Raw genomic sequence first — 21,277 nt, forward strand, 5'->3', positions numbered from 1 at the left:
GGTATTGTTGCAAAACGCAGCTGACTGTCCAGGTACATGTTATACTGCCCAGCCATTTGGAAATCCCAGCCTGGAACATGGATCCAAGGTCCGGATTTGAATGCCTCTAATCTAGGTGAATGCGTATTTGTTGTGCCTAAGAACAGCTGCTCCTCCTAGGGTTCACATGATTGCATATCAAATTACAGAATATTAAGAATATTATACACTCAGTATAATACATTACATTAATAATCAACTACAAATAAGTATTGAAGAATTCTTTTATGATTATTATAGAAAACTGCAGAATTAAAGGTGAATTGTGCCATGGTTTACTGCTGTTGTTAATTAAATAACTAAGGTTTGAGCAGCGTCATCCAGAATGAGCTGATATGAAATGCTTCACTGCAGAGTAAGAATCGTTCACAGTAATGGCATTAAGACCCAGAGTGTAATGGCTCTAAAAGCCAACTCACAAAGTTATTTCATTAAATGATCATAAATACACTGTGGGATGCCTGAGACACTTGTTTTATGGCCTGAAATGTATTTTTCCTAAATCTAAATAAATGCTGGGCAATCTTAAAACGTATATTATTGATTAAAACATTTATCACAGTTATCACTATTTAAATTTATTAACAATACATGTTTAATCCCAGAAGAGTTTGACTTTATTGATGTTTATTATACAGGAACTCTGTACATGTACAGAAAATAAACACACCCATCTGTAGTTATTCCTACATGAAGTACCTGCAGCTCAGTGGTCCTTCAATACAGACAAGCAGTAATGGTAAGGGGTGGTAGCTCAGCCTGTCACTCAATTGTCATCTCTGTGGCAGTGTGGACTTGTTGTGGAGTTGTCATCTCTCTCGCTCTTTCTCACACACACACACACATCTTCAGTGTCTTCAGTGTCTCCAGTGCAGATTCTCATGGGCTTTTGAACTCAAGGGTGGCTACTGCTCTTAATGGCATTCTGCAGGTTAGACTAATAATGAGGTCACTACAGATACAAGACAGGTGGTCAGAAACCCTGCTCTCTGCTTTTTTAAATTTTCTCTCTCTCCCTCTCTCTCTCACGCATATGCAAACACACATGCCTATACTCGCAGTGGGTGGCCCTTTGCAGATGCTGGTGGTTTATTGTCTAAACAGCCGCTGTGGTGTGGGGTAGGGAGAGGCTTGCCCTCGGGGGAAGAAAAAGCTCCAACGCCAAACCCTCATGTTTTTGTGCACTCGGGCCCAGAAGCCGATCGTTGTCACTGTGCTTTCTCAGCTGGCTCTCGTGTTGCTTCCCTCTCTCTCAGATCCTCAGGGCTGATATCAGTGTCTGCTGAAACATACTCCCCATTTACCTCTGTGCTCATGGCACATGTTGCTCTCCTATCACAGTAGCTCACACCTCACTCTGAAATCTGAAAAACATGTGTATTAATGTCATTGTAGTAACTGAGAAATTAGATCAGTTTAGTGGTTAAAGCGTCTTAACAACATTTCATCTGTCATATTGTGAGGGCTCTTCATACTCATTAAGAGCTGCACCAGGGTAATATGACAGAGTATTGTGCATGTGAACCTGGAGCTTTGTGTTTTACCATATCGGTAAATAAAAGATCGATACTGCCTTTGTTGTTGGATGTACTATGAGTTTGTGTGATATTCAGAATGGGATTCAGGTCTTAAGTTCTTATTAATGAATTGTTTTATTGGTTTTGATAAAACAGGAAAAGTCTTAAAGCTAATAACAAATGAACTGGAAGTTAGTGACAAAAAAAATACCATGGATTTTGAGCTTTGTTGTTCTTAGCTTGTTAAAAATTCAACAATATAATTCAAAAATATGGATGGCTCCATGTCAAAGAAAACTGAATACTCCTTACCAGGGCTGGATGATATGGGCAACATTTATATCGTGATATATTTCTTAATTTCAATCGATACAGTATAACAATGATATTGATATGAACAATATAAATGTCACAGAAAAAGTGTGGAAACAAACAAATAAACATCTTGACTTTGTCCATTTTAATATTTTTAAACTAACTTTAAAATGATTGTAATTGGTAATATTAATATGAATAATATTAATAACAATCATGTCATTGTTAATGAAACATTTTATATTGTGAAATATAATGTATTATTGTTCAGCCCTAATTCTTAATTTGTTGAATCAATATTTAGATGTAAAAATAACATTTTCTGACCCAGTCAGTTTCTCCAAATCCAAGTTAACATGTGGGAATTAAGCTATGACAGCTTTTTTTGTAACCATTTTTAATGTGAGGTCCCAAAATCATGCACTATGTCTGTGTACACCACCCCAGGTTAGAACAGTTACGTTCCACCCATTCACACTGATGTTCCTAGAGTGGTTTCATTGGCATGTATCGGTTCTTATTTATATGCATAATTACAAGATGTAGTAGCAAAACATCAAACTTCAAGTAAAATATATCATATGGAGTAATGATGGGCTGTATCCACTTTTTTAAAACTGTCATACCATGTCATATACGTTATTACTAGAGGCATTGCTTATTTTTAATCAATCATTCAATAAATGGTAAACCATCAGTCTGTCATCAACTCTGCTGAGCTTCCGTTCTGTGCATGAGTGTCAGAGAGTGACTTTTGCGGACTAACAACGAAATAAATGAGACAGGTTATGCCCCGTTTGGAACAGTAAGTTGCCTGCTAGGCTTAAATATGTGAGCGAACAAACACAACATCACAGACCATGTTCCATTTAACTGAGGCTCAAATCGCACACATTTAGTGAATAAAGACTTGTATCTATGAACACAAAGTCACGTGAAGGTGTTCAGGATGTTCATCTTCATCTTACTTTTACCCAGGTTCTGTACTAAAGCTAATGGGCTTGTTCCCCCAACCCCGCCCACCCAGCCGTTATCAGAGCATGACATCACCAGTCTGTGAGCTCCGACAGTACCCCCTCCAATCTGTCTCACTTAAATGTACAAGAATGAGCTAATTTAGTAATGTACTGACTAGACAGACACAGGGCAGAAAAAAGACACCAGACACATCATAATTTTTAAATACTGCCCTCGTTTTGAGATACTGCCCACATTTTTACATACCGCAGGCATTACCATTATACCGTCTTAATATGGACCTTTTTAAAGTAGGTTTAAAAAGTATAGTTGCTTTTTTGGACATAAATAATTGAATAAAAAACAGGTTCCAAGAGGTTAAGCCAAAATGCTTTTACTTCTCAGTTTATTTTAGTGGACTGACTGCCGTGTGACTCCTGCTAACAGACTCTTTCTAGGTGGATTATGATCTCCATGTATATGAGTTGTAGGTGTGCGTGTTGTGTGTGTGTGTGTGTGGTGACCAGAAGCTTATGATTGTGCAGCTGTTCCTCTGGTGGCAGGGCTGCCTAATGAAGTGGCGTCTTTAATCGTGAAATATATATTCAGATTTAATGAGAGAGATTAACCACCAATAATCATTCATCTTGGGAGCGTGCAGACGGAGGGACCCTGCCCTGCTCTATTTTTTTTTACCTATTTTTTTCCCCCTCAGTAATGAAGAGTTAGGGATGTCCTCGCTCGTCCTCTACTTTATCTGTTTCTCACCAAACTTTCAGCCATTTGGTGTTGACCCTTGTGCTTTGCTCATAGCAAACAGTTACTTCACTTTCAGTTCTTGAGACTGGTAAAGCTTTTAGAGAAGTTCAGAGCTATAGCAGAACTGGAAGTAAAAATAAGTCGGAGATATGTTTAAACTATTTTCATCCCAAAATGAAACTGTGTTAACCCAAGTTTAAAATAACAAACATAACCCAAACCTTGTTTATTGTTGGCTGTTGGGCTCTCTGTGACTCTCTGTGACTGTAGGCTCTGATTAATGCTTTGTGGGCTATTATTTCTATGCTATAATGGCATTGTTTATTGGGACACAGCTATCAATTATCAATTACTATTTTAGTAATATTTTCATACCATTAATGTCATTGTCAACAACACAAGCTACTGTGTGTTTTCTTATTTTACACTTTTTGTTCCCTAGTGAGAATGCGCCTCATTTCTGCATGTTTTAAATAATTATATACTCTCAAGCACACAAAAAAATGTAGCCTTGAAGAAGTTTTGGAACTGTCCTTGATACCCGTCTTTTAAAATTAATGAATAAACTGTTGGGACGTCCCAAGCCCTTTGTGTTCTCTAGCGTCTTTTCTCAAGATACTGCCCTGCCATAAAATATGAAAGCTCTGTGTTGGTTTTAAAGCTATTCTAGTGGCTTCGGTCATGGATTCTCTTTGTCTGTGTTTGATGGGTTTTTCTGTCTAATTATTATGTAATCCCACATTTAACACAGTTAAGACTTTCCTTTAAGCCTCCATTCCTTCTCTTTAAGGAGTGAACTTTGCTCTGCCTAGCGAGAGAAACCAAAGCCTGTCACTCTGCTGAATGAAAATCAAATCAGCAGTTCAGCTCAACTCAGTTTCTTTGCATTCTGTTTATGCGTTCTCAGAACAAGAGAAACCAGCATCCCCCATTACTGAAACACAAACATTTCTTTATCGCATGAGTGATGCCCATTCCTACATAGAGGGAGAAAAAATAAACACTTAAAAGGAGCTGTTTATCCACACTTGAAACGAGAATTGAAGTCTGAATGGATAAAAAGCGGCAGAGTGCTTTCACAGACTATCAGTGTTCTCCACACTGATAGAAATTCATAACCTCTTATTGAAAGTTCAGCTTTCAAGATTAAAAAGAAAAGAACTGGGTTCTAGAGCCCAGTGATGGAGGGCAACAGACGCGCCTAGCAGTGAAGAGTGGGGGTTGTCTTTCTTACCCTCTTTCTTTTTTTTTGTTTTCACGCTGCTTGATGGAGTGGTAAGAGTGTATTTGGCGTGCTGTGGGTGTTGAATGGTGAGGGGGAGGAGCGCTGGCCCTGTGGAATTTGGTGGTCAGCGCTGAGCTGTTTGGGTACTGAGGGCTTGACCCCGGGATGTGGTAGAGAAGGGTCCCCGTGATCTTTTCCCCCCTTTTTCTTTGTAACGGTTGTTTTCTGGTTCAGGGAGCAAACATAGGAGTGTCCACCCCCAAGTTAATTAAGACCATTCTTAGTTATAGCAAACTTTAAAAAGTAAAGTTTTACTTATGGTTTTTTTTCTGTTCTTTTTTATTTCACACAGACTAGAATTTGAATGTCTTACAGGAATTTTTTTTTTCTCTTCACTGTACTGAAAAATGGTAAGGGGGGGTGTTTTCTTAGTGGTTGCATAGTTCAGTTTCTGCAGTGCTGAGCCCAGAGTAGCAATGACAGAGGCTCTGTTCTCCTTATTTCAGCTCAGTGAAACACCACAATAATATTGAAGCTGTAATTTAAAGGTAAAAATATTACATAGTGTTCTTTTAATACACTTTGGCAATAAATTACCTTCTTTGTTATTTGAATTGTCAGTAGATAATTCTTTATTTTATGTCTAAAGGATAATGAGGGTGGGTGCAATTCATCAATAAATTGAGAAGTTTTTGAGGTTTATAATATCGATAAGTAAATTAGCATATATGATTATATGCAGATTCGCTTTTCTCCTCATTCGTATGAGAGTCATAAATGAACTGTGGGAAACATTAGGGAGTTTTTAATCAATCTCATTATGGAGCACTAACTAGGGGTGGGCGATATGGCCCTAAAATAATATCACAATATTGCAGGGTAATTTGTAGATAACGATATTTTTGGCGATATGAACTTTTAAAAACAGACTATTGCAACTAAATTAATGTTATATTAATATAAATTATATTCAATTAATTATATTGAACCAGGACTTTGAATTGGATAAGCGGTTACAGATAATGAATGAATGAATAAATATATTTGTATGAATATAAATTAATAAATAATAATATTAAAGGCTTCTTTCATTTCTAATATAAAACCATGGATTATTGTACATCTGATATTTTATAACCAAACCACCTCCACAAGCCACTTTTTTGGAGCAAATTCCTCCACCTCAGAGACATCGTACTTCACTGTGGTTAAATGACTCATGTAATGAACGTACGCCGTATTACGGGTAACTGCATGACATCATTATATAAACAAGTCTGAATATCATTAATATCACAATATTGATATGACGGTATTATTGCAAACAATTCGATGTGGCACATCCCTTGTCCTAACACTACACAAACTCCAAAAGTTACATAGTGCTGAGCCCAGAGCAGCAACAACAAAGGCTCTGTTCTCCTTATTACTGGTCAGTAATTTCCAAGCTGTTATTTTAATGTAAAACTAAAACATAGTGTTCCTTTAAGGTAATAGAGAACTTAATATTGTCCAGATTTATAGGATTTGAATTGGACGCTCCAGACTCTCTCAACAGCAGCAGGCTTGCAGGTTTTGTGCTGGCATGTAATGCGCATGGTATGGCTCCCTTTGGCTGCAGTCTTGATGAAAGCTCTTCGCTGGCTGCAGCAGGTGTGTGTGTGTGTGTGTGTGTGTGTTTGTGCGTTAGTGCACATGCATATGATGAGTGGCCAGTGTGTGCTCCCCCCAACGCCTAGAGCCTGAACACCTGTGGATTCTTCTTGCTTTATATGCACGTCGTGTTCTTTCTCACTTTCTTTGTCTCTCTCTTTCTCTGTTGTGCTCTGCCTACGTAATGCCATTATTAGCAATACTGATTAAAAAAAGTAGTTGACCAGTGTCACAGTGTACATTCTGGAGAGGCCTAGAGTTGTCAGGCTGAGTGTTATTTTATAATTGCATGTTATATATCACAACATTTATCAGCAGCTTCTGAGATGTTTTCTCTCTGACCTCACAGCATATGCAGTGAGGATGATTCCCTCATTACAAACTAATAAATACTAGATGCCGAGGGCATGCTGCTTAATAAAATGTAGGCGTATTCAATACAGTCTTTTTGTAGTTGACACCAAATTCACATTTTAACATTAGCGTTGATTAACTGAGAAGCTCTAGCCTCAAGAAATTAGAGTTGAGTTTGAAGATCTTTGAATCCATCAGTCTTTATCATATTTCACCAAACAGGCAGCACAGCCTATGTGTTGTGTGGCATTTAAAGGGTGTCGTGTATATTTCCACCTATATTTAGCTAAATAAACTGTGTAGCTCCTCCCCCTAGCGTACACTGCCTCTCAGAAACATGAAACAGATGGGGATTGCAATTCGCTGCCGATACATAAGAGGCTGTCACAGGAACTTGAAAAACGTACACACCTAACCATGGTTCTCTTGTAGCATGAGTGAAGTGTGTTCCTATAGATACTCCCCTGTAGTCGGTACGTATTTGTCATGGAAATGCAACTTGTTCTCAATATTTAATAGCCACTAGACTGCCTCCTAGAGATTTAAAATGAGCACATCTCTCTCTAGCGTCACGCAAAGAGGCTGGTCTTCAGAGAAATCTCACTCATTCTGTCAGAGAGCCCGTAGAACCTTTATTTTCTTTTCTCTGGAGGATACTGCCACACCAACTAATCTCCAAGATCCACTGCTACGTATGAATCATTTACACATGAATTGTCTGTTTATTTACGCAAAAACGATTCAGCTTCAAGCCAGTAAGTCTTCCCCACTTCTTCCCCACTCAGACAAGCCTTCCTACCGCATTGAATCGTTTCCTTCAGAATCATAATCAGAATGAATTGTCATGTGGTCAGAGATTTATACCTCTGCTACACTCATGCCAGAGTTGGCGCAGTGACATCCACTTTGGAAAACCTTGCAAAATACGCTGCATCAGCTATTGGATATGATGGAGGGGGCAGCTCCCTGACGCATACGGCTCGAGTGCCAGCCAGTAAAGTCCGGTGTCCTGAAATAAGGGCTCCTGAGGTTGCAGAAGTGAGATACTGAGACAGATGCTTAGGAAACTGGTTTGTTTAATAGGGAACTGTCTACTTTTGCACCTGCTGGGAAAAACACAACAGAGTACTTCAAGATGTTTTCACACTACTCGTTATTATTTATTATATTTTATATACATTACGTTCACGTTTGTGTGATGTAAATTATTCAGTTTTTATTGTGATGGATAATGTTGAGTATCCATAAGAAATGCCTGTATCTCCAGAAAAGGTAACAACTTAAAAATCCTTGTTAACTTTTAATGGAAGTCAGTGTAAAACGATTTTATTTATTATTAAGTAAATTGTATTAGTATCAACCAAATCCTCATGACATTTTCACACATTGTGAAGGGCAGCTACTGTGTTAAAAAAATGTAGTAAAATAAAAATGGACAAAATGGAGAGACATGGTTTTATTTGGACATCGACAATATTCTAAATATAAGTTTGCAACAAGGGGAAATTTTTAGACAATGCTATAAAACACAAGGAATGAAATGACTCTTGAAAATACATTCCTACAGTGTTTAGCTCTAACAAACCAATTCTCTGCCTTAAGGAAAAAGATGTAGAAATACATTTGTATATTTAAGAAAAAATCACCAATATCAAATATTAATGGGACACAGATGGTAATTGTGGGCCTTTCCTAAATCCATTATGTTTCATTTATAAATGTGCAGAAGCCAGTACACAAATATTTATGAACTGTAATAATGCAGAAGATATCCTACTAGAATAGCATGGCAGAGAAGTGAGGGGTTCTGAATTATTACAGACAATAAAACATATAAAATGCCGATATTTTAGTGCAGTAGTCTAGCTTCGTATAAACATTCAGCATTTCTGGAGTAGAGTATCTGCACGTCTCATACTGTATTCCATCTAATATGATCACGTTCAGTCATAAACAAATATATAAAGATTGTGCAGTTGTACTACAGAAAACTTGCCTGTATTGTTTTTGCAATGCAGTATTGCTGTATATGTCCATCATCCATAAAACACCTGAAATGTTTGGGTTGAATATGAGGTCAAATGAAAAACGACAATCCCTAAATCAGGTCATTTCTTCTTCTCTTTTACTGTTTGCATGAATCCCCCTGCTGGTTTTTAACTGCATTACACACATTCTTTAAGGCTGTTTAGTGCGTAATGTCGATGTATCCGTCCAGCAGGCGTGGGGTCAGTATTTGTGACTTTCCGCGCTCACTCACGCTACAGCATAGAGCTGCACCCAGATCAGCTGATAAGTTGAGATGGAGTAACTGGAGCGTGTGGAATGTGAAACAGCACGCGTCCCATGAGCTCTACTGGTCAGGGCTAGAGGTGAGAGGTGGTGTGAGTAATGTGTAAGTGATGCGTGCGGAGTGCACAAGGCCATTTATAGAGCTCCTGAGTCTGCCCCTGCTCAGGGACCTGTATCTGCCATGTGGGATATATTTTGTATGCCTGTGTGTGTTGGGGTTGCCCAATATATTGTTTTTTAAGTCATTGTCATAATACAAGCTTGTCCAATGCTGATAACACAGAGGTTAATGATCCTCTAACCAGGCTCTGAGTGTTACATGCTTAGAGTTTCTGACCAAACCCAGACATTATGTGAGTTTTTAGATAAATCAGTTTGTAGTTTTGTAATTTAGACATGTATAGACATGTCTTTGCACTCTAAGGCCCTGTCCACACAGATTAATTTAGTTTAAAATAAAAAACAAGGGTTTTTGTCTGCATTTTGGCCTCATATCCACACGAAAATGGCGTTTTACGTCAATGAAAATGGAGGTTTTCGAAAATGCCGTTGTTACCGTTCTCATGTGGATGAAAGAAAACGGATATTTTCGGAAAACGCTGATGTCACACAGCATGCCTTTCTCTGGCTGAAATTCAAACACCTTCTCACTCCCTATATAGTGAAGTCCATAAGTCATTAAACTACAGTGTACATACAGATGGCACTAGATTTCTGATTCCCACATATGAATAAATATAAATGATGTTGTATTAGAAATATATAATGCGCTATTAAGATCTAGATTCAGTCATTTCATGACTGCATTACATACGTAGAAACATCTCGGTTTCTCTCATGCTAGTGATGTGCGGATATTCACATCCTTTCAGTCATTTGAGGTAATGTGTGTCATTAGCAGGAACACAGTGGAGAGTAACTAAACTATAGGGATCGTGTCTAAATGATAGGAGGTTGGTGGGGACTACTTTTTCTTCCGCCTGGGTAAGTGCGTAATGTGTAGTCAGTCACTCGGTCAATAAACGGAGTCATGTGTGGAGCTATTTCAGCTCTGTCTCTCCGCTGCAGGCAGGCACTATCCAGGTACAGAGGAAGAAAATGTGGAGCTTTAAGTGGCGCTAAGCACTGTTGCTGTTAGAGTTGTTCAAATTAATAAATATGGTTATGATCATTTAAAGTGAATTACATAGACTAGGTTTTATTAAATCATAGCTTGGCTGTATTGTAAATGATGTTGCTACCTCAATATACTTCAGAGTTTAAAATAAATAAATAAATGTCTTGTATTCTTTATGAAGCTATGATTTAAAATACGCTACTTTTTTTTTTAGATTTTCCAGACACATTAGGTGTATTTAGACAAAGTATCGGATCGGTATTGCAGATGCCAGCTTGAATTTTACTCAGCATCGGATCGGAAAGGAAATCGGAGGTATCGAACATCACTATCTCATACGTTGTGATGTTTTGAAGCCTCTCTTTAAGAGGTACTGTTGCTTCCTACTGGACTGGCATGATAATGCAGTCGGTTTTGTATTCGTGTTCAAGGGGATATTTTCAAAAATGGAGAGAGGAAAATCTCAGTTTTTATAAATAAACGGATAGGTGTGGACAGAGCCTAAAAGCCAAAGCTTCAGCACAATTAGCATTATTTTTCTTTTAATGGGCCGTACTGGCAGTATAAATTCTTTAAGCACAGCAATATCATTCATAATCATGCTGCAACTTATTGTACAGGTGTAGCAGTATGTTTCAAATACAGTGAGAGTGCACTTATGTTATTTACTTCAAAAAATGTACTTCAGTAATTTGTCTAATTGCCAGTTGTAGGCTTTAAAGTCTATGTAAATAAATAAATATATAAATACATTTCTGGCCTTGGCTGATGACTGTCATGTATGCCTACTTTACATTTGTCTGAGTTGTAATTTGATTCGTTTTGAAACAGTTATCTGACTGTTATCTGTTTGATTCCTTTTTGCTTTCAGGTGCAACAGGGTAAATGGCAAATGTCCAAGTCATCTGTCTGACAGTCTCCCCCAGTGTTGTTTAGCCTGTGTTTATGATTTGCTTTCTCCCACAATCCCCAGTTTCGTCTCCTAAGCTGCCCTTGCGGTCATTTGCACGGTTCTGAACAGCTGAGCAAATCAGAGTGTCACAGGATGCTGAGGGGAGACTTTCAGTTTTGCCTCTAATTACAGAGCGTTGCTCTAATAAATCTTCCTGCTGATGTTCATTTCCTTCCCTCTCACGTAGGACAGGCATCAGGGACTTTCCAGCACTTCCTCTATGTTAAGGCTGGGATGCGTGTGTGTGTGTGTGTGGCTGCTGCAGGCAAGCAGCCGGGGGAAACAGAGGGAACCGGGTAGTGGCTGTGTTCTGCAGCTTGTCTTTATTGATCTCAGGAACTATATAGTTTGTCTTGCTTTGTGTAAGGGGAGGCGGCATCAAAGAATGGAAAATGGACTCCATTCAGCGCAAAGGAATAAAGGCGCGTGCAGACATTGCTGAGCCCATGTGCATGGATGCAGAAACTGGTATCAAGAATGGGGAAAGAAATGTAAAGAAGCACAGGCACATCTGCTACTTGCTGTTCACACACACCCGCTGCGTATGTGTTGGCAGCTTTACCCGTCTATGCGCAGGCAAGGCCAGGGTGAAGGATTCTTTAGGATTAGGCTGTGTGTTGTTCGAGTGCTTGTTAACAAGCATTAGCTGGCTGGGTGCTGTAATACACTTAGAACCAGAGAATTCAGCAAGCGCCAGGCTTTGTTTTCTTAAGAAGTACACCACAGAACCAGGATGTGCATTCACACTCAGTTTGCTCTTTGAGTGTCAGTAAGAGGCCATTTGTGTTTATTCAGATTCCAAAAACAAATATTAATTTTGCCTCATTTTGTGAAGCATTTCTTTGTCTTTAGTACTACCATCAGTAACACACACACAAGATTTTCAGCTTATTTACATTTGTAAACGTTCTATTGCTCAAAAATAGCCAAGAGGTCACTGTGTTTGAGCAACGGAGACCTCCTCAAAGGCGCTAATGAGCTTACACTAACGTTAGAGCTTAATGTGTGTAGCAGTAGATAGTGATGACTTGTGGAGAAATATTTCTGTGCGCTGGATAATATCAGCATAGTTTATCAGGGTGTTATAAAGGTGTTACATTTCTTTTCAGTTTGTGGATTAGGCTAACAGCAGCTGGGGTGGTTATAATTTGGTAAATACACCTAATTGAGATTATTTTCTTTACCTGAAATGAATGTCCAGTTTCAAGAATACCAAGACATCCTGGTTTTAATTTGGAGAACCCAACTCTTGGGTTACCTCTGACTTTGTCTAACTCTTATATTCAAGGCTAGTTTTGTTTTGTCTCTTAATTGACAAAAATTGCCAAATTTATTTTCGATTCCAAACTTGTAAACAGTATATCCATCCATCCGTCCATTACCTGTATCTGTAACCACTTATCCAATTCAGGGTCAGGGTGGGTCCAGAGCCTACCTGGAATCATTGGGCGCAAGGCGGAAATAGTCCCTAGAGGGGGCGCCAGTCCTTTACAGGGCAACACACACACACATTCACTCACACCTACGGTCACTTTTGAGTCACCAATCCACCTACCAACGTGTGTTTTTGGACTGTGGGAGGAAACCGGAGCACCTGGAGGAAACCCACGCGGACACGGGGAGAACACACCCACTCCTCACAGACTGTCACCCGGAGCGGGAATCGAACCCACAACCTCCAGGTCTCTGGAGCTGTGTGACAGCGACACTACCTGCTGCGCCACCGTGCCACCTATTAAACAGTATATTGAAACACGAAATCTTGATAATATCTTTGAGTATCATCATGTTGCATTTTAATTATATCGCCTACTTACATTTTTCACATTTTGGTATTTTACCTGCTCTAAAACATGGTGAGTATATGGTTGGTAATTACATTACAATACACATTATCCAGCACTACGCTAGAGTAGTATGAGTAGTGGTGAGAGTGTAGGTCTGTGTAAGAGAAAGAATGAATGTTCTGATTCTCATTTAAACCTACGAGAGACACTGCTGCCAGTGGAGCTCAGATGTTGTCTTCTTGAAATTATTTATTTATTTATTTATTTTAATTTTAGCAAGAGACTGAGGAGGACTGCTTGTTGAATTAGATCTCGCTTTGATTCCACATCACTGACTGCTGTATTTACTCTTCTTTTGTATGCTGCTAATGATGTGGGATTCTTTTTCCCCAACAAGTTTTGTTGCAGGGATTTACAAGGTAGTCAGGTGAGACAGAAATTTTGTCTCCACAACTTTAGCTGTGATGTCCTCTGAGACACAGAAGCACACACATTCACTGAGACACACACAGCAACCTGAGAGACCATGCTTGTTATTTCTTAGTGTGCATTTCTCTCTCTCTGCCTACCCACCCTTCTCTCTCTCTCTCTCTCTCTCTGTCTCTCACTCCCCTCTTTCCCTCCTCTTCTGCTCTCCATCTCATTTCCGCTCCTGTTCATGCGCACCACAGCTCTGTAAATGTGTTTGTTTACCTAGAGCTGCAGCATAATAAGCAGAAGATATGCGTGGCCCTCCTGATCATTTCCTGCTCTGCTTCATATCGAAAATAAATCAGGATTAGTGCGCCCTGCGCTGGGTGCTATATTATCATTTCGGGAGAGTGGGTGTTCAAATTAAAAGCTCTTTAATTGAAATTAAACTCAGGACTAACCTCGCATATACAAGTTTGCGTGTGCATGTTTCCACATTATCAGCAGAAGAGCACACTGCAGAGCCTTGGGTGGTCAAAGAAAAATGTTTAGAGAGGCTGAACAAACAGCTCGGAATGTTTCCAACCTTTTCTGATGATCACTGATCACCGTCCAGCATTTGTATCTGGTGACCAGTGCAGTATTGTCTGTGTTGGGTTTTTAACTTTAGAGCCACAGCTGCATCATCATTTAGTAGGTGTTTGTCCAGCTATGCATGTTCATTATTAATAGTCTATAATTTTCCACTAAACACTTATAGTGCTGGGAAATGGCCAATGAGATTTCTCGCACTAATAATAGTCCAGGTTCTAGTTTCAGGATGCTCTCCTCACTAAGCTGGGCAGTGGAGTTGATAAATTGGGTGCTCCAGAAGAACCGCCCATCCTGCTTCTTTTAGCTCCTTTGTACTTGCAAGTTGTAGCATTAGGACTCTCAGCTTCTTTGAATACACCGGTTAAAACAGGGGTCACCAATCTTATCCACAAAGGGCCGGTGTGGCGGCAGGTTTTCGTGCCAACCAAACAGTAGCTCACATTAGCTGCGTCTCAATTCAGAGGCAGCATCCTTCGAAGGACGTGGTCTACAGAGGTCTGCCCTTCAAAGGCAGCTTCGAAGGCTAAACTGAAATAGGACAGTTGACTCTAAAGTGGATTTCCTGTTTGACTGCTGTTAGCGTCACTAAACACCGCTCCCGTCCCTTAAAGACAGAGCCAGAATCTTTCATTTAATTGTTTTTCTCAGTTGATTATAGCTGGAGATGAAAGTGATCTATTATAGTGGATTTCACTGAAAATATATAAAAAATAAATAATTAATCATTTGAAATATGCAGCCTGTTTTGATTGAATGTTCTCCTGCTTCTGTTACTGTTATAACCCTTTTAATAAACTGCTCATTGCTCCTTAAACAAAGGAAACATTCCAGTATATTTTCCTTCTTAATATTTGTATCAATAATGATTTGATGTTGAATGCAGTTTGTTTAAAACCCGTTCCTTCCTCTGCTGACGTTGCAATATTCTGAAATCCTTGTATCAATGAACCATAAGATATCTCGTCTGATGAAGGACGGTCCTGTTGCTTGTTTCGTGTCTCGGGAAAAGAAGGACGCATTTGTCTGAACCTCCGAAATGGGACAGTCTAGTCGTGCCACCATTACGTAATCGGTCTACGAATGTGTCCTTCGAAGTATGCAGCTCCTGAAATGAGACACAGTTACTGTTTAGCTCTTTACAAAGGAGACTAGTTGATTAAACAAGTAGAATCAGGTGTGCGCTGCTTAACTGGAATGAAAACCTGCAGCCACACCGGCCCTTTGTGGATAAGATTGGTGACCCAAGGGTTAAAGGAACACAGTTCCTTTAACACTTGGAAGTTTTGATATTTTTGCTGTGGGAAAACAAGAGGGGTATTTAAATGGTATTTAGTGGTATTTAAGCTTCATATATATATATATATATATTCTGCAGTGCTGAGATCAGATAAGCAAAGGTAGAATCTCTATTCTGTAAGCTGTAATTTTAAGATTTAAAAAAATACCTAGTGTTGCTTTAACAGATGCTTGGTTGTGGCTTTTTTGCTTTTTTTCTCTCTAACTTCTCTATCGGCTAAGGTGCCTTTGGAATTGAGGTCAGGCTACGTTTCTTCATCTGCGAGAAAACTGATCCTTTAAGTGGCTGCACCGATTTACAGTAAAATCCGGCCTGTCATTGATCATATCAGAGCGAGATAGGTGGCTGTAAGCTTGGCCTTTTTAGAGCTCAGTTGGATGAAGAGACTTCACTCTAGCCCTCTGCCCTGCTGCTGTTGTTTACATATGTTGGAGACATTTTCCAGTTTACCAACAAGACGTCTCTCTCTCTCTCTCTCTCTATCTCTCTTTCTCACGGCATTGGATTACTTCTTAGCCACTGTATTGCGCTTAGGCCCCTGCCTGCGGACGTGCACCGAGTGCCCCACAAATATAAACAAAATGCTCATGGCCCACGCTGATAAATAGTGGCCAATGGGATGCCCCTGTTTCACTCGTTCATAAGGTCAGAGTTTTCCTCTCCTACCTGAAATGCTATCTTTGTGAAGGGAGGGAGGCAACACGTGGAGGTTATGGTGGGCTATTTTAGGAGCCATGAGAAAGCTCTGTTGACCCAGTGAGCATACATGGTGGACCTTGTCAGGAGGGGCACTAATGGCAAAATCACGTGGCGAAATGGAAGAATCTGGAATCAGATGATCACATGAAGCCCCTTGTGGCGTTGCATTGACACAGTTTTGTTTTCCAGATGGTGTCTCGTTCAAGCAGACTCCTCATTGGCCGTCAAGTCTGCCCTTAGTTAATAGTTTGGTTTGTTCCGTTTTGGAAAGTGTGGTTTCATTTAAACTGACTTCAAAGCACATTCTGTTTTCTTGCCACAAGCTGATAGTCACAAGATGCCCTGTTATTTTATGTATTGGAATATTCTAATAAAATAAAATGACTAGATGACCCTATTGTAAATATTATGTATATTTTAACCATTACAAGACTAAGAATTAACCATACTATTTTCACATATCCGCAGCTCTAATATTGTTCTCTCTTTCTCTTTCTCCCCCAGGATTGTCCTCGTTTTCTCTCATCTCTACACCATGGCCTGGCTGGGGCACTGCAGTGGGCACTGTTCATCCTCCTGCCCCTGCACCGGACACTTTAAGGGCAGCCACTGCTGAAAGCCCCTGTGCCCACCGACCGTCAGCCGCCCAGCTCCATTACAGATCATAAAGAAGCCTCGTCGAGAGGTACATGTCTATAGCAGAGCAGCAGGAGAAGAGAGAAACAGCTGATCTTTTGAGGAGAGGTGGAGGCGTAGGACTGTCGTAAGGAACGAGAGCGAGAAACCCAATCCTCTTAAGCCTAGCTGAGAACGGAGCTGATACAGAGTGTGCTGGAGAAAGTGTGCGAGCGCTCGTTTGCCAGTATACAGCAGTCCGACAGTCTTCAAAAAAAAAAGCTAGCACCCTGACTCGAGGTGGCTGGAGGCAGCGTTTGCAGCAGGTGGCACGTCATGGGCTATGGGGGCCATGGTGACTTAGCGTAAATGGCTCCTTCTTGCTCGAAAGCTCTGCCATTGTGTGCTGCTCTACCCTTTTTCTCCTTCCTCTTCCCCCGCCGTGTCCTCTTGCTCTGGCTGCGAGGCTGTGCCCTGCCCCACCGCTGCCCCTGTCCCGCGCTCTCTCGGCGGCCATGGGCCTGTGGAAGCTTCTGCGGGGCGTCAGGCAGCTCGAGCTCCACCGCCTCATCCTGGTACTCATCGTCTTCTGCCTACTCTCCATGGCCTTCCTGGCTTACTACGTCAGCAACAGCCCCAAGATAAAGGAGGCGCCTCCGTTACCTTTCAGCGACTGTGGTGGGGTGGTGGCTGCCGGGGAAGGGGCACAACGGGCCCCTCTTTTCTTGCCCCCCTTCAGCAACCACCAGAGAACAGTTAAACCAGTAGATAACTCTCGCACAGAGCCCGTGGTGCTAGTATTTGTGGAGAGCATCTACTCACAGTTGGGCCAGGAGATTGTAGCCATCTTGGAGTCCAGCCGGTTCCGCTACCACACAGAGATAGCCCCCAGCAAGGGCGACATGCCAACACTGATGGAGCGTGACCGGGGCCGCTATGCTCTGGTCATCTATGAGAATGTTCTTAAGTATGTGAACTTGGATGCCTGGAATCGTGACCTGCTGGACAAGTACTGTTCAGAGTTTGGCGTCGGCATTATCGGCTTTTTCAAAGCCAATGAGAACTCGCTGCTCAGTGCACAGCTTAAGGGCTTCCCACTCTTCCTGCACTCCAACCTTGGTCTGCGGGACTACCGCATTAACCCCGCAGCACCACTGCTCTATGTCACCAAGCCCAACGAGGTGGAGCAAGGACCGCTGCCTGGGGATGATTGGACTGTTTTTCAGTCCAACCACAGCACCTATGAGCCTGTGCTTTTGGCCAGCACCAAGTCATCAGAAGCTCTGGTTCACCTGGGCCCTCATCGAGCTCTGCATGCCACCGTGGTGCAGGACCTGGGCCTTCATGATGGCATCCAGAGAGTTCTCTTTGGCAACAACCTTTCGTTCTGGCTGCATAAGTTGATTTTCGTAGATTCCATTGCCTATCTAACAGGCAAGAGACTATGCCTGTCTCTGGAAAGACACATTCTCGTGGATGTTGACGACATCTTTGTGGGCAAGGAAGGAACGCGTATGAAGGTGTCTGATGTGAAGGTCAGTATTTAATCATTTATTTTTACTTTTTTGTGCTTCAAAATGGTCAGGACCACCACAGAGCAGGTATGATTTGGGTTTGGGATCATTCTCAGGGCTGCAGTGATACTGACGTGGTGGTGATGTGTTGGTGTGTGTTGTGCCGGTACGAGTGGATCAGACACAGCAGGGTTGAAAGACACATTAAAACATCACCACGTCAGTGTCGCTGCAGTGCTGAGAATGCTCCACCTGCCAAAACCTTCCTGCTCTGTGGTGGTCTTTGAAGGGCAGGGTGAAATGGGGATAAGAAAGTATGCAGAAGAACAGATGGACTACAATTTGCAATTGTAGAAATGGGGTGCTCCTGTTTGGTCAGTGGAGCTGATAATATGGACAACGAGTGTAGATACAAGGTAGATGTTTCTAATCCAGTGATCGTTCAGTGTAGGGTGGTGTTTCAAAAGCTGTGCACTTCTTGCAGACCGTTCTCTTGCCTAGATTTATTCTTACTTCCAAAAAAAATCTAGTACAGTCTCCTGCTACAGAAGGTGATCTACATTAATAGCAGGTGCTTCTGGTCGAGGATTTCGCCACCTGCTCCAGTGAGATGTGGAACAGCAGGCTAGGCAGATGATAATCCAAGCAGCGAGGTGTGACTGGGTGGAAAGGGCCACACAGCAAACACTTTCAATGATTGCACTTGTTAAAGCATGCCACTGGGATAATAGGCTCATTTGGACAAGATGCTTATTAACCTACTATTTATTGCCGCCTTTGCCCGAAAGGCCTGATTACGAATAAGTTAATGTGTCCATGTCCTACTGCACTTGTAGGAATCCCTCAGACCTCATTATCAGCTAAAGAAGAGTATTATTTTAGTCATTCACAAAAATGCAAACGATATTGTCGACTGCAAAATCCTGGAGGGGCTGTTGGCTCTTTAACAGCACAACGTTGGAGCATACACTTGAACTTCTAGATCAGCATGGTTTTTATGCTAAGGGAGACATCGCCAGGAGGTCCTCTCCTTTCAAAACTATCAGAACAAATTAATGACTTTTAATGAGAAATAATTGGATAATTAATTAGGCATTTGCACCGACAACAAATATGTCATGTGGAACGTAATAGAGGTGGGACCTAGAAGGTGAGAGAGAGGACGTTGTTGCAGGAATTATGTCGTCTGGTATGTGCCACTCTACCCTGGAGTGGGATGAGGACTTGCTTGAGTCAATCAGCCAGTTAATTAGCCCAACATCAATTAAGTTTGACAAATTTGGCATCAGTGTGCTGCATACACAAGGGATGCTTATGTTAAAAAAAAAATGCAAAACTGTGGCAAAGGTCCTTTGTTATTATGCTGGCTATGGGTTGTTAATGCGTTTTGAATCCACAACAGAGATTGATCGGCTGAAAATCTCAAATCAATTTGGAAATGCTGCATCCCATGTGTATTACAGTACATACAGGATTCTGTCTGTTATTTTATTTATATATTTAGCTATTTTAAACTATTTTTAGTAACGTTTAGATTAGAATGTGTTAAGTATTTGCTTCCTAATGTGACTGCTGAGGAAAGAATCGTGTTCCTACCACTGATTAAGCTCTTTACACGTCCCTGACAATCTCCCAGAAGTTCAGTCATGCCATTAGAATATTACCTAGTGACAGCTACATACTACAGGTATCTAAGGGTGATTAAGATGTGCACCTTCTTTATCCCCTACAGTATCATGACGCGTTACATACACGTAAAATATAAAAGAAGTGACAATGTTTTCCACTTTTATTTTTTTAAGACATATATAGTATAAGGAAACAAGACAGGTGCAAGGTGCAGGGAGATAAGTGTTGGTGACATTAACAGACCATTATCCAGGCAGCCTACTGTGTGAGAAAATCTTACAAGGCACTGCATCTGTGGTGTGTTCATTCAGTCATGATGCTGTCTAAAGCCCTATCTTCTGTAGAACCATGCCTAGAAGAAGTCTTGAGTGGCTTAGCTCTGATGAATGTGACAACAATGTGTAAACATAGTGGCTGCTAAGTGTTCGGTGGCAGGGACAAGAAGAATGGAATCCACAATTTCACTGCCGATGCGAAGTCTCTCAGATTCTAACTTATGAATACAATCGCATTAGACTCATTATGTCCAGTCAAGATCCATTAAAGCTTAGATATACGCTGTGAAGTCTGTTAAGCAACTGTTTTCTTGTGTGTGAATTTTATTATGAACTGTAAACGTTCGGAATGTTGTTTTAAAAATAATGTATAAAACACAAGACAGATAAGAGTGAATATAAAAAAAGAAGCTAGAGGCAGATTCTGAGCTGCATGCATTCGCTACATTTGTTTGAGCCCAGAGTACCCGTACATCGCAACACAACTCTAAACTAAGACACAGAGGTTATAAGAAAATAACCTTTGCTCCTTTTTATTCAAGGCGTGGTCCATGTTTTAAAAAATCAGCAGTGTTTTAAGTTGGACACTGCGAGAGGTTCCTAAAGTTTTGGTTCAGAAGTCAGGTCAGAAATTTGTGTTTGAAGCCGGACATAAGTGCATTCAAACATCTAAACAAGTATCTTTAACAAGGGCCAAATTATGATGGACATCTCACATAATGACTACTATAACAAAGGCACCATGTGTTCTATCAAGTTTCTCTTATAGCCAGCATTAAGTGACTTAGCAGTTTGTGCTAGACTAGGTCTTGTGGGATTGGAGAAAGCTAGCCTTTGCTCATTTTTACATTAGTGAGCCTTGGGTGTCTACATTACATTGTCGCCGTCTCGCTCGTTCTCCTTCTTTGGACCACTTTTGGTAGGTGCCAACCATTAAACAACATGCCAGGAACAACCCACAAGATCTTTTGTTTTGGAGATTCTCTAAACCAGGTGTGGGGAATCTCCACTTCCTAGGCCACATATGGCCCTCTGTTGAACTGTATATGGCCCTTCAGATATATCCTACTATCCTCCTTTAATTGTCTATCTTTCATTTCTGTTAGATTGGTATGTAGTTTGAGCAAAGGAAATTCAACAACATGTCTTCAAGACAAATAGACAGTGGTTTCCTTTTTGGCAGAAGTGAAATTAAAGCCAGTGGGCTTCATGTGTGAAGAAGCCCTTGCTGTTCTCAAGAAAAGGAACACAGAAGGAAAGGAAGATCCTCAGACCA

The 21,277-nt window shown here is 40.8% G+C and overlaps 1 protein-coding gene across 4 annotated transcripts in view; it reads left to right on the forward strand.

The window, feature by feature from the left end:
* The window catches only part of ndst2a (N-deacetylase/N-sulfotransferase (heparan glucosaminyl) 2a), a 160,283-nt gene that overhangs the window by 119,127 nt on the left and 19,879 nt on the right, over nucleotides 1-21,277 (forward strand). For all 4 annotated transcript variants that reach the window (XM_066678766.1, XM_066678765.1, XM_066678763.1 and 1 more), the window contains one exon: nucleotides 16,473-18,118. In XM_066678766.1, coding sequence (XP_066534863.1) covers nucleotides 17,099-18,118 — 1,020 coding nt within the window. In that variant the 5' untranslated portion in view covers nucleotides 16,473-17,098. The remainder of the gene's footprint in view (nucleotides 1-16,472; nucleotides 18,119-21,277) is intronic.

Source organism: Hoplias malabaricus, chromosome 8 (genome assembly GCF_029633855.1).
Source record: "Hoplias malabaricus isolate fHopMal1 chromosome 8, fHopMal1.hap1, whole genome shotgun sequence".
Taxonomy (NCBI): domain Eukaryota; kingdom Metazoa; phylum Chordata; class Actinopteri; order Characiformes; family Erythrinidae; genus Hoplias; species Hoplias malabaricus.